Raw genomic sequence first — 12,804 nt, forward strand, 5'->3', positions numbered from 1 at the left:
GGGAAGGGCGGGGGGAGGGGAGGGGGGAGAGACGTGATTTATTTCGCCAAGAGAAAACGCGGCCAACGAAAAGTCTCCCTGGTATCGCCGCTCGACGACGATCCCGATAAGAGAACCATACGTGGTTATCTTCGGGCCAAATCGATCGGCCACCGCCGCTGGATATTGTCATGACATCTTTTTCTTTCCCCGTCCGACCGATTTTTTTATTTCTCCGTCTCGGCGACGTCGTCATCCGCCGGTTCATTGTTCCCAGTGCCTCACAGGTTGCTTGCGCCGACGTGGACTAATTAAAATTTCTCTCTCCGCCTTAGCTGGGATTGTAATTTACGGAGGATCGAATATCACCGGGATCGAAATTCAATGAGCGAACGCAATATATATCATTCGTTCGCTCGTCTAGCTTCGAGTCCCGCTTCGAGAAGGCGGATCGGAGAGACGCAGAAGGGATCTCAGATTTAAAACTGTTACGGGCTTTCGCATCCAACCGATATAACTGTAAACATGAGACGTACTACGACTTGAGCTGAGGAACCAATCGAGATGCCTCAGGCCTCTTCGTGCACTCTGGAAGAAGAAGTGACCGTGCAACTAAGTCTTCAACCAGTCGTATCCTAATTACTTCGGCTTACGATCAGATTTACCGTTATCTTTATTTTCTTCCAGAGAATACACAAATCTAAAACAATATCCTGATTGGTTCTTTTTAAGCTTAAGTTTCCGTCTTGTGCTTACAGTTACAGCGATTTGTTGACTCCTAGCGATACGCGCGCTTCTTCATCGATGTAACAGTCGAAATGCAAAGCGCAAAGTGATCATCCATCGGTCGGGCTTCAGCCGCGAGAATTGACCTAAAATACACTTCTCAGGAGTGCCGCGGCCCGAGCGCGAAAATAAATGCAACGGCAGGTGCTCGGCCTGGGTCTATCTTTAGGGCGCGTTCGTGGTAACGGGGGCTTAAATTTGCCGATCAATAAAAATATCTGCGTGCCGCGAATGGTTTATTTGACAGTCTGGAAATACTCGGCGTGCCGTGTTTTACCCTAGATTTACGGATCTCGATGCGGAGCCATTAAAGGTCGGAAACGGTTGGTCGAAAACGCCAGTTTGTACTGACCTACGCCTCACAGTTTCTCGGTGATGAGGAACACACGTGTCACATAGATTGTGTTTATTGCAAAAAATATAATCTCTTACAATATGAGAGAGAGTCGTACGCGCGATTAATAGTCATTCAGATAAAAGATAATCGTATCCTCGGTGTCATATTCTACCAATTTTAACAAATATTTTTCGTATTGATATATATATGTATGTGTATGTGTGTGTGTGTGTATTTGATCTTTGGCCGTTCAATTTCTCGCCTGGTCATAATTCTCTATGTACCAATCGACAGTCTCCTTAATCGCCCGTGCGAAAGGTGTAAATTGAAAGTCGGGCAAGTGCTTTCGTAATTTCACGTTACTTGCCGTTTTCTTGTACTGGCCGTCCGCTGCCGATGTATCGTACACTACTTTGCCTTTAAAGTCGAAAGCTCGCACCAGAGTCTCGGCCACCTTCGATATAGACGTTTCCTCCTCTTCGGCCACTGAAAAGTAATTCTTCTTAGCGCTTGTTCGCCTCTGTGAAATTGCGATTCACGAAATCGACAAACGACAATTATTGTCTTTGATTGATAATTGCCTATTTCACCATAGACAAGCATTGAAAAATGAAATTTAGTTGTAATTATCTTAACCGATTTTGAGTGGCCGTGCACGGTTACCTGACAATATGATTGGTTCTACGGAATTGTATTCACGAAGCACCCAGATTATTAATTTCGCCAAGTCTATGCTATAGATGAATTGTCTTAAAGGCTTGCCGGAACCCAGCACAGTGAACACCTTATCCTCTGTATTCCCTGATGAAAATATATAACAATAACATCGGATCATCCGCTCAAAATTCACCCATAAATTGTTTGCATACCGTCTTTGCACAAGTCGTAAAGCTTGCGCATCAAGCCAGGTATAATGTGACTTGAGCTAGGACAAAAGTTGTCATGTGGACCAAACACGTTGCAAGGAATCACGCTGGTATACAGCCTACCATGTTGGTCGTGGTAGCCTCTATTTGCGATATCTATGAGCCGTTTGGCGTAACTATAACCATAATTTGAAGGATGTGGTGGTCCATTGTGAACCTGAAACATAAGTCAGCTTTTATAACCATACTTATTCAAAGCAATAAATATATACCTGATTAGACATTTTTATATGTTTTATATATTACCATGGTTTCGTCGATTGGATAAGTTGTCTTATCTGGAAATATACAAGTGGAAAGGCACGAAACAACTTTGACAACATTGTGTTCGTGAGCGGTATGGAGGACATTATCATTCATATGGATATTGTTCAGCTACAAAAATCAAATCTAATATTAGCAACTACGACTAAAGCTAAATTACTTACAGTAATTATGTGTACTGACCAGAAAGTCCAAATTGTGAGACATGTTGTGGAAAAGCCCACCAACCATGGCAGCTAGGTGAACAACATGTGTCGGTTTGTGTTCATCGAACAATCTGCGAGTACTCCCCTTGTCGCTGTGACAAGCAGTAAGAGTGAATTTTCACTGAAATAAGTACCGTATCTTACACGTATCAATTGTTAATAAACTTAACTCACCACAAATCCGCATCTTTGGAGCCAATAAATATCCACTTTTCGTCTTCCCTCTTATCGCTTGCAATAACACTTTGAATGGCTTTGCCAACAAGTCCAGTACCGCCGGTCACAAGTACGACTTTCATATTGCCCAAAATACAGCTAATGGCAGATATAACGTGTTATAATAACGACAACTATTTACAGATAATGCAAGGCTTACATGAGGATGCAAAACTTTTAAAAAAAGGTAGTAGGTTCCAAATCCACACTCGAAACGTCACGTAGAAGTACAGTGTGGACGAAGTAACATTAGGTCTGTTCGTTTTTGCTTCACCGCTGAACTGGTGCAATAAGTTGAAGCGAGAAAAGTATATGTTTTCTCACTTCAACTTATTGCACTAGTTCAGCGGTGCAGCGAAAACGAACAGACCTATTTATATCATGGATTACAAATTCCTGATGGTAATTGATTCGTGAATTGGAGAGCAGTCATGTCATATAATAGTTACTCAACAGATGGTGCTCACATGCAAACTTAAATGCCCAAAGCGCTAATGGTGTCCAATTAAAAAAGTGAATATCAATCACAAAACTCTATTTTATCAATCCCTTTTTTCTATATCTTTCATGTAAACATACCTTATTGGTACTTAATGACTCTATAACCAGATATATTCCTTCGCAGCACATACATGTAGAGCATATGTGACTGTCGGTAAGAACCAATCATTTTCTCCCATTTTGGGGGACTCGAAAACAGAAGAAAATCACAGTTTTTAACGTTAAATAAATCAATTGCGATAATTGAGATAAAAGTTCAAGTTGACACATGTGAAAAATAAAAATAAAATATCTTTAGCTCGAGTGATTCGCTAGGCTGTCTTAGGTAGTTTTATTTAAATAAAACAATATTAACATACACAAGGAAGTTCAACGTGACTGATAACATTATCGGCAGAGAAGGTATAAAATAAAATTATTATTATATACTCATCATGTAACCAGTTGTTACAGTATATCATAATTTATAGATAATACTTCTTGATGATAACCTAGCGATCAATCGTTCTAGTTTTTACGCTACAATACTTTGATACAATGTAAAGACAGGCTGAATACCATGGGCATCACTATTAACACTGATATGTTTCATTAATTTATTTATATAAACAATTACATGTATATGAACACAATATAACTGATATTAATTAGTTAATTGCTTAGTTCACCCAAGTAGGAAAACATATACGTCCAAACATGCGTTTATTTATTCGATTATTGTTCGCATAATCTTTAATTTTAATTTTTTACCAATCGATGAATGTTACCACGATTTTCAATCAGTGCAAAAAAATAAGTGTAATACAATTGTTCGTGGAGTGTCTCAGATGTTTGTTTTATGAAGCATCGCTTCATTCACCCAAGACAAAGACATATCTAACTTATTATTCATGACTTAAGAGAAAGTTTCAGGAATATAGAAATCTTGACGAAGTTATTAAGAATTCTTTTATTACAGTATATTTACTAAAAATAGAAATCGATTTGTATAAGGGATAACGATAAAATAATCTATAGCTGCAATTGTCACTAAATCAAAAAGATAAACGAAAGGATAATGAAACGGTCAATCGCTACCCATGGGGAGCATGAAACCTTTATATAATTTTCATCGTTTCTTTTCCGTGTTTCTGTTTTTGAGAATTTTACTGGAATTGTCATATTCGCAGATCTTGAACAGACGAAAAATTTACTTCTTAACTATTAGATTTACTTCTTAACTATTAGACGAGAGGATAACTGGCACTCGTCGCAATACCACAATGGTTCTCTTTATTCCTCGCCATCTTGATGTAACCCTTATCTCCCCAGGTTGTACCCCAGCTATTCTTCACCAGCCAATAATCATCACCATTGTCATTTGTACCGTAACCAACGACTAATACGCCATGATCCAGATTCTCGGAAGAGCATCTAGGTTCGTAGTATACTCCTAAAAATTGCGTAACGTTTAAGATAAGCGAGAACTTAAATGAATTAAAATTTGCGCGATCAAGAAAGTTACGCCCACTTGGAGCAGATTCTTACCAATATCGGTTAATTTCGTAGTTTGACAATTTCTTAATCTCATATCTAATTTGTATCTCATATCTAATCTTTATTCTTCGACACGGATAGTCTTGCTTGCTACAGATAGTCGATTAGACAAGAGAACAAATGCGTACCTTCGCGGTAAAACTGGAAAGATTCGGCGGATGCGTCGATAGCGACTGAAACCGGTCCTATAGTGGCGACTGCAGCCTTCAGCTTCAACTCATGCCCTTCCGGAATGTCCACGTAGCCGGTATCAGTGGCGCCGCTGTTTTTAGGATTGTACCTGCAATTTCAATAATCGTTAAATCACCGGATTATATATTATAGACGGGCATTTTTGTCGTCACGTTTCATGCAAAGCGGCTAACACGTACCTGCATTTGTCATCCTCCGCTTCATACGGATAGCTAATTTCAGTGTCGAGACCATGGTTGTCTCTGACATATTGGAAGGCTTGATCCATTAGGCCACCGTTGCACCCGTTATTGCCATATCGACCGGAACAGTCGATCAGATTTTGTTCGCTCAAGGATATCAGTTTACCCGTGGACCGGAAGTGTTGGCCTTCCAAGGCACCAGTCTGCAAAAAACCAAGCTCATAATATTCATTTGTTCATATTAACAAGGAAAACTGAACAAGTTGAAGACGAAATTAATGTACGAAGTTAAAAGGAGATGGTAAGACAACGATATCACAAAATAATATCGCCATAATCGTATTTGTACGATAACAAGAAATAAAAATTCGAATTTTTGCGGCATTTTATATTCATCGGCTTCATATTGTTTATGCATCGTGAGTGTGGTTTGAAGATGGATCCAAGTATTATATCGAGAGAAAGGTGAATTAAGGTATCAGTAGCAGGGAGACATTAAAATGAATTGAAAATAAGATTAGGAAATAGATCAAACGATTGTCTGTACGTAAAATGGAGAAGAATAAGTTTACCGTGGAGAAAGACCAGCAAGATCCGCAGTGTCCTTGATCTTTAACATCCGTAACAGCACCGTGCATTCTCCAGTCTACCGTTGTCGGTAATTCGACGTTAGCGGGCTCGATGAACATGGCTCCTATTGGCTCTCTTTGAGCGCGAAGTTGCGGACTCACAGACTTATTAAAGCCATTCAAGGTGTTGACGAACTCGTGATGCAACTGTAAATGAGACATGTATATTTCACAGAAAATTCCTTGTCACGTGACTGACCACTAATTGATAAATCGCTTCCTAGAACTTACCATATCACCGTACTTGTTCATTCCCAGCTTGTAAGGAACCTCCTTCATCTCGTATTGACGGTTGTGGATAGCAATCTTGTGCCAGTTCTCCATGAAAATTTTCATCCTGAAACTCTCCTCGACCTTGGAGCCATAGAATTTCTTGTGCGTAGCCTGAAAACGGATACGGTAAAAATTTCATTTCATTTTTGATAATAATTAAATTATCGATATAAATGTCTCAGGTGTATTTTGATTTTATCGTAAAAATGATGACGACAGGCAATAAAGAGATTAATTTGTAACAGGAAACGTAAGTTAAACAGTTTTGAAATAATCTGCAACTGATAACGCCTGGCGTAAACAAGCGCATTTACGTCAATGTTATTATCAATCGCTACGAATAGAACTAGCGATTTAATATTAAGCAAATAAACGTCTATATGATGCAAATAACCTTTGACCACTATTCTAATGACCTTATACCTTAAAAGTGTTCCATTCCTCTGTTACGAGATTGAAGAATGATACAGCTTGCACTGCACCGAGTATCCCCAACAAGAAGATAACCGCAGTCTTCATGATTGCAATTTTATCTCCTTCTATATAAATTTATTTATCTGAAAGCATATATAAATCATCTCGATATTATTCCTCAGGTGAAGAATTTTAGTCGCTTATTTCCTGTACAAATTAAATCCTACTAATTCGGTTAAACCTCATCTTGAACACATTTTTATCTCGACAATTTCTCATTGAAGGAATATAACATCACTACACTGTTTGTTTTTCTCGTATTGTTGTTCTTCTTTCTTCTTCCCCTTTGTACCGCTAAGCGTCGGGGGTATTTTTCTTTGTCTCTGAATAGATGCGCTTTTTCGCTCTACGTGGGTTATTAAAAGCCCTACGGAAACTAAGCATTGGTGCGCACACAGAGATCGTACACATGCATATGGGGACCTACAAAAGTTTAACGCCGGTTGCGAACGGCAAAAGTTGGAGAGAAGTTTCTTTCTTGGCAAGAGATTACACTCCTCTCTTTTTTGGTGGTTTGCCGGGCCACCGAAGAGGAGCTACGAGCGTGTGAAAAATTTTCTGTGATTTATGCCGGGGGAGCGAACCCGGGACCTCTAGCATAGTAGACTAGTGCGCTATCTACCATACCACGCTCGCGCTCTTCTCATATTGTTAATAAATAAAATGTTCCTAAACTAGCAAAAAGACCACAACAAAGTTTCTATCTTGAACAGAACTGTCCTTGTAAACTCTTGAAAACTATAAAGACTTAACGTTCGTTAATAGGAAAACGGTGCGTCACACACGACCACCGGCGGTCATTTTCAATCACCATTATGACACACGAAACTTGGTATTCGTGCCGGAAGATTTGGTTTCCTTAATCATGGATAATTATGCAGAAAATGTGCTTCCAATAATTATCTCAGTACGACGAAAAAACCTATATTATATCGACAGCTGCCGGCGCTAATTTACCTTCCCTATCTATAGAATGTTGACGAATTCCGAAAGATAAACAATCTTCAAATGATACGATTATCCTGTCTACACGATTTACCTTCCTCATCTACAGAATGTTGACGAATTCCGAAAGATAAGCAATCTACGAATGACACGATTATCCTGTCTACGCAATGACGCTGCAATAAGACACACGTAAAAGGTTTCTTCGTTCGGACGCGTTTCCTTACGCTGCTACTTTTCTTATCAAAAAGTGATAAACTCTCCTTATTTTAATGTTAAAAATACATACGTATCTTTCTCTAAAAAACAAGAGACGAGATAAACCAGCAGCCAGCAACTTGTAGCGGCAATAATGCAGCACGATACAGCAATAATCGGTTTGATTCTAGTTAATATTAACGTTTGGTAGAAAAGTCGATAACGGGCGAAATGGGTGTGAATATGTTTAGAGATAACAAAACTAACTAACAATTTCGACCTTGCAACAACGTAATGACCAGTGAGTTTTCCGCCTGACCGGACAGGAACTATGAGTGCACGACTGCATGCATGAATGCGTTTGTAACGTTCCGCGAGAGATCCCAAATGCGACCATCACAGGGGCGTATTCTCTTATCTTCTTTCCCTCGTTTATCAGTTTTGTGAACTTTGTCCATTGTTCTGCCCGAGAAACCTAATTATCACGAGTCATTCCATTCTCCATGTACAAAAGTTGTACCAAATATTGCAGTCGCGTCTCCCTCGAGACAAATCACTTCCGCGTTAATATCATCCACAAATTCGTCAGAGAACACACGCCCCTAGAACTTGAACTCGCAGACCACTTGCGCAACGGCCTTTGTGAGAAGTAAATAAACAACGTACGTGCGCAATAACAAACAACTCTCAAAATAAAGGCACGCAGCTACGCATTTATTTTATCTGCAGTTTTTATCATCATAATTCGTCATATTCGCAATCTATAGCATTGTTCGAGATATCGCTTAAGATACAGTTAATTTAATCTATCTAATGCGACTTCTTCGAAAGATATGGTATATGATGGTGAAATTCGATACGCATTAAATGCTGATAAGAAGTCACGAGTCCGAAGAGCTTTTGACCGATATTAACCGAAGACAGATAAATTATTTATCTGCTCTAAATGCGTATTAGCGTATAGTAGATTCTTACATTCTCGGCATGACGAAGGCATGCGTCGAGAGATTGTGTTGCACAAAAATGCAACAGATCGCAAATACGACGATCACCGAGTGGAGTAGCTCGTCTTTTGTTTCGAATAACTCAGCGATAGTCAAAGAGTTAGTAATCTTTAAGTAATAACGGCTGTTTTTGGTTTTACCAAAGGAAAAGAAATTATTTATGGGCCAATAAGAGTCTAAATACGGATGCCCTAGTGCTGTCTTGAATATTAATGCAGTTATATTAATATTATTTGTGGCGTGCAAGGCCTGATTCTCCGCGTACGGTTGCCGATCAAAAGAAAAGAACGTACGTTCAGTGTGCGATTAAACACGTATCTTCCTATTAATAAATATTATAATATTATAAATAATATTAATATTAATTATATTAATATTTAAAATAGCATTAGAACATACTTAGCTTCTTACTGGCTCATAATAATATCTTAATCATCTTTGTTTTAGCGAAATAGAGCGGGTAACATTTAACTAACCGCAATTTCAAATCGTCGATTGACTTAGTCGGAGTTTGATGAATTTGTGGATATTCGCGATATATTCGCGGATTTCCTTGGAAATTACTATTAATCATTGCCAGTGCCAACGGTATTATCGCGACATCGCGATACGGAACACGATTGCCCACTGGAACAGATTCACCACTGACGGTGAATAATGGAAAAATGTGTATTCGAAAAATTGTTAATCGAAAAATTATATTGAGTTAATACATCAATAATGTATCAATGACCTTCAATGTATTTTATATATTTCAGCTGTCGACGCGCTTAGAATATAAGAAGTAGAAAGATGATGTCATTTAAGATACGAAATTACGCAAGTAATTTTCTCGTCTTTATGCCTCCAACAATGCGAATACTTTACAGAATGCAAAAAGCGAAAAATACAGCTTCAAAATTTTGCATATAAAGCCGTCACGAAGCTTACGCTGAATCATAATTATCGTGTTCTCGTGTTCCGATGTTATTCGTCGGTTGCTGGAGACAAAAGAAAACCAGGCCACCTCTCGAAACGGACCATGTAAGCTGAAGCCCGCGTTTCTACGCACTTTCATCGTTGCGATAAGACGCAATATGTTGTTCCGTAAAACTGATTTGTTCCATAAAACAACACCGATAATGGAAGATCAATCGCTAATTGCGTGATGACAATGCGCGTCCCAGACGCCGCAAATCCAAACAAAGAGACCCGTTACGCTATTGTCGATTTCTGCCCTGAATGGCATCTGACAATACAGCCTCCATTTGTCAGATAAAAAATCGGACCGTATACTTGACTACATTGCCGTGTCTGTGTCGTCAGCATTTGAGGCAAAACGGACGAGTGCTCCAAATTTATAGTAGAAAAAAAGGTAGAATAATAATTGGAGAATAAAAATAAAGACGATTGAAAAATCGACGTCTGCGTAACTCATAATCATAATAATAATCCGTCGTATTCGTCGAACGCGTAAAACGATAATTGGTATGTTGACTACTCACCGAAATTCCCCCTCTGCAGTTAACTCACAGAGTGACTACGACGAACAATACGCTAATTCTGAAGAAGCGAGCGACGATTGTCTGCTGTTAAGGCAGCAACCTTCGCCTTTTCAACCTCCCACCACCATAGATTATGTGATTCATTGGTCAGTTACGTCCAATCGCTTGTATTCGTATCTTGTTTCCTGTTTGTAGATCGCATTTCACATCATCATAATGGCTCCTGCGTATAGGGCGCGATAACCAATCACTTACTTGGATACTCTGCTACTACCTACATAATTCTGAAAGAACTTAAATCGACAGTAGAAATCGATAGAACTTAAATCGATAGTTCTCGAGAAGAAAAATCGACTGTGATTGATCGATTTCTTAAGTCTTAAGGCTTAAAATATTATTGTAGACCGAGACTAAGCCTATCTTAAGTTCATCTTCAGATACCCAATGAAATGAGCCGTAGAGCATCTGAAGATAAACTTAGGATCTTGAATACAAGATTCGACTATGAATACCGCCCTCTATATGTGCGTCCAATAATCATCGTTATCATTGAGCTTTCACGAATATTGATCTGTTTTTTTTTAGCTGCAACTGTTGTTAACTGTTGAACTGGTGCAATAAGTTAGAGTGTGACAAGTATATTTTGTCTCACTTTAACTTATTACACCAGTTCAGCAGCTAAAAAGAACAGACTATATGTCACGAAATTTGATGTTTACTAACAAGAAAGACATTTCTTTGATGTGACAGTGAATAATAGTACTGGAAAATGAAAGTTTAAGCAGGATAAACTTCAAGGAAATTAATAATAATATATAATATATAATAATATATACTATTCTAATAAGATCTTTTGCACACATATACAGGCACAGGTTATATAAAATTATAATTTGCAAAGTTTAAATCGTTTTGTAAAAATGTATGAGGTTATTGTTTTGTTTAACGGCTATTCTAAGAAGCTGAATGAAACGACAATGGATGCAAATTGTACTTGCACGTTGATAAAGGGTCCCAAATTGATTATAGTTGACACAATGACTGCTTGGGACCGTGATAAACTATTGAGTGGTACGAAAGAAATTGTATGTCAATATGTGGAATAAATTTTCTTTGTATATATTTTTCCCTTTTTCTTTAGCTCTTATGCAACACAATATCATGCCAACGGATATTGATTATGTTGTTTGTACTCATGGTCACCCGGATCATACAGGGAACAATAATTTATTCACAAATGCAGAACATATTGTAGGGCTTTCTGTTCATCGTGGTACCATTTTCTTTGAGAAGAATTTTATGTCTGGTTTGTTCAATTTATTAAATCTTGATAAATACGTAACAAGATATCAAATACATAAGTAGAATATATAAGTAAACAGCGTAAATGAAAAAGACTGATGCAAAGTTGCTGTAGCAATTGTAGATGCATGATAATTTACGTCATACATCAGAAGATGCAGATAAATAAAAAATATAAATACATTCTAGGTAGTCCATATTGAAGTCTCTTTAATCACAGGGAAATAATTACTATGCACCTACAACTGCGCTTGGGCTCTAATTCTTTTCTTATTATGATATTTAAAAAAGTTATATTTCTTTAAATATAGAGGATTATAAGCTTTGTCCAGGTGTTAAAGTTGTAGCTACTCCAGGACATACCGCGGAGGATGTTACCGTGCTAGTGGAAACGATGAAGGACGGAGAAAAAATATGCTATGCTATTACAGGTATTGATTTCAGAAATTATCAAAGTACTTCAAACATATAAACGTATCAATTTGATTACTGTATTAAATATTTGTGTTTTATTGGAAAATTATGTACAGTTGGGAAATAAACATATGAATATTTTGATCGTAATAATCTTCTAATGTAATAATTACATGTATGTAATTATATTATGTTAAATACATGCCTGATTTCACATTTTTATAGGAGACTTATTTGAGAAAGAAGAGGATATTTCGTCACCACACATCTGGAAAGCGTTGGGTGCACCAGAGTTGTTGGACAGTCAGTATATGATGCGACAGTTTATAATAAATCTTGCAGATTTTATTATACCTGGACACGGCCCAATGTTTCGTGTAACCGACAATATGAGAGAGATTATAAACAGTCAGCTGTCTCGATAAAAATCTGGGGTATTCTTTTTGTTATTTTTATAAATACTTTATTAAACCTTGCAAAGTGTGGTACATGGTATCACATTACTCATTGTATGTATACATTGCAATTACAGATTACACCGGATTCACAAACATATATATGCATATATTTATACGAAGGAGCAATATATGTTCACCAAAAGTCGCAATTTTGTTCATTGTAACGACGCAAAACCAATATGACTTATATTTAAATAAATCTTCCGCGATAATAACACGGATTTACTTTGAAGAATCGACTTGCAATTGGTATATATATATATATATATGCCGTAAATATTGTTTTATGCAGACATTCTCTTCCTTGTTCTAAGAATTTGCCCTTAAGGTATCTACCCTACATCCGCAAACAATTTTATCAAATCTTCACAGCCAACGACTAAATTAAGAATCCTTGCGCCTTCACTCGTAACTTCACATTCTTATTTCAGAATTACCTTATAATCGGTCTATGTGCCTACGATAATATCTATATAATAGAACATTGGGAGGGGGGGG

At 37.7% G+C, this 12,804-nt stretch overlaps 3 protein-coding genes across 4 annotated transcripts; 1 reads left to right on the forward strand and 2 right to left on the reverse strand.

Annotated features, from left to right (window-relative positions):
- Positions 1 to 1,301: 1,301 nt before the first annotated feature.
- LOC106746038 (probable GDP-L-fucose synthase) lies at positions 1,302 to 3,043 on the reverse strand. The gene is made up of 7 exons (XM_014622169.1): positions 2,875 to 3,043; positions 2,673 to 2,813; positions 2,476 to 2,590; positions 2,275 to 2,403; positions 1,972 to 2,185; positions 1,766 to 1,903; positions 1,302 to 1,588 (listed from the first exon to the last, which is right to left on the reverse strand). Exons 2-7 carry the CDS (start codon positions 2,795 to 2,797, stop codon positions 1,353 to 1,355), a joined length of 957 nt encoding a protein of 318 aa, XP_014477655.1. The 5' UTR covers positions 2,798 to 2,813; positions 2,875 to 3,043; the 3' UTR covers positions 1,302 to 1,352.
- A 1,105-nt stretch (positions 3,044 to 4,148) lies between these two features.
- Positions 4,149 to 10,259, reverse strand: LOC106746030 (cathepsin L1). Of its 2 annotated transcripts, XM_014622146.1 has the most exons (7): positions 10,133 to 10,259; positions 6,451 to 6,584; positions 5,986 to 6,138; positions 5,698 to 5,901; positions 5,123 to 5,328; positions 4,880 to 5,031; positions 4,149 to 4,647 (listed from the first exon to the last, which is right to left on the reverse strand). In XM_014622146.1, the coding sequence occupies exons 2-7, from the start codon at positions 6,544 to 6,546 to the stop codon at positions 4,439 to 4,441; spliced, it is 1,020 nt and encodes a 339-aa protein (XP_014477632.1). In that variant the 5' UTR covers positions 6,547 to 6,584; positions 10,133 to 10,259; the 3' UTR covers positions 4,149 to 4,438. The 2 variants fall into 2 exon arrangements, with proteins under 2 accessions (XP_014477632.1, XP_014477641.1); XM_014622155.1 differs by lacking the exon at positions 10,133 to 10,259 and having other exon boundaries at positions 6,444 to 6,535.
- Positions 10,260 to 10,664: 405 nt separating this feature from the next.
- LOC106746059 (metallo-beta-lactamase domain-containing protein 1) lies at positions 10,665 to 12,798 on the forward strand. Its single transcript, XM_014622231.1, has 5 exons — positions 10,665 to 11,203; positions 11,274 to 11,438; positions 11,746 to 11,865; positions 12,074 to 12,282; positions 12,381 to 12,798. The coding sequence occupies exons 1-4, from the start codon at positions 11,053 to 11,055 to the stop codon at positions 12,271 to 12,273; spliced, it is 636 nt and encodes a 211-aa protein (XP_014477717.1). The 5' UTR covers positions 10,665 to 11,052; the 3' UTR covers positions 12,274 to 12,282; positions 12,381 to 12,798.
- The last annotated feature ends 6 nt before the right edge of the window (positions 12,799 to 12,804 follow it).

The sequence above is a fragment of the Dinoponera quadriceps genome, unplaced genomic scaffold (genome assembly GCF_001313825.1).
Source record: "Dinoponera quadriceps isolate SergipeBrazil2010 unplaced genomic scaffold, ASM131382v1 scaffold120, whole genome shotgun sequence".
In the NCBI taxonomy this organism is placed as follows: domain Eukaryota; kingdom Metazoa; phylum Arthropoda; class Insecta; order Hymenoptera; family Formicidae; genus Dinoponera; species Dinoponera quadriceps.

Bases quoted from the DNA above. Each gene is read 5' to 3' on its own strand.
- LOC106746038 (XM_014622169.1), bottom strand. From the start codon at position 2,797: ATGAAAGTCGTACTTGTGACCGGCGGTACTGGACTTGTTGGCAAAGCC. The intron at 2,186-2,274 runs GTAATATATAAA...CTTATGTTTCAG, and splicing joins ATCCAATCGACGAAACCATG to GTTCACAATGGACCACCACA. The intron at 1,904-1,971 runs GTATGCAAACAA...TATTTTCATCAG, and splicing joins TTACGACTTGTGCAAAGACG to GGAATACAGAGGATAAGGTG.
- LOC106746030 (XM_014622146.1), bottom strand. From the start codon at position 6,546: ATGAAGACTGCGGTTATCTTCTTGTTGGGGATACTCGGTGCAGTGCAA. The intron at 5,329-5,697 runs GTAAACTTATTC...GGTTTTTTGCAG, and splicing joins CTTGCTGGTCTTTCTCCACG to ACTGGTGCCTTGGAAGGCCA. The intron at 5,032-5,122 runs GTACGTGTTAGC...TTGAAATTGCAG, and splicing joins GCGGAGGATGACAAATGCAG to GTACAATCCTAAAAACAGCG.
- LOC106746059 (XM_014622231.1), top strand. From the start codon at position 11,053: ATGTATGAGGTTATTGTTTTGTTTAACGGCTATTCTAAGAAGCTGAAT. The intron at 11,439-11,745 runs GTTTGTTCAATT...CTTTAAATATAG, and splicing joins TGAGAAGAATTTTATGTCTG to AGGATTATAAGCTTTGTCCA. The intron at 11,866-12,073 runs GTATTGATTTCA...ACATTTTTATAG, and splicing joins AATATGCTATGCTATTACAG to GAGACTTATTTGAGAAAGAA.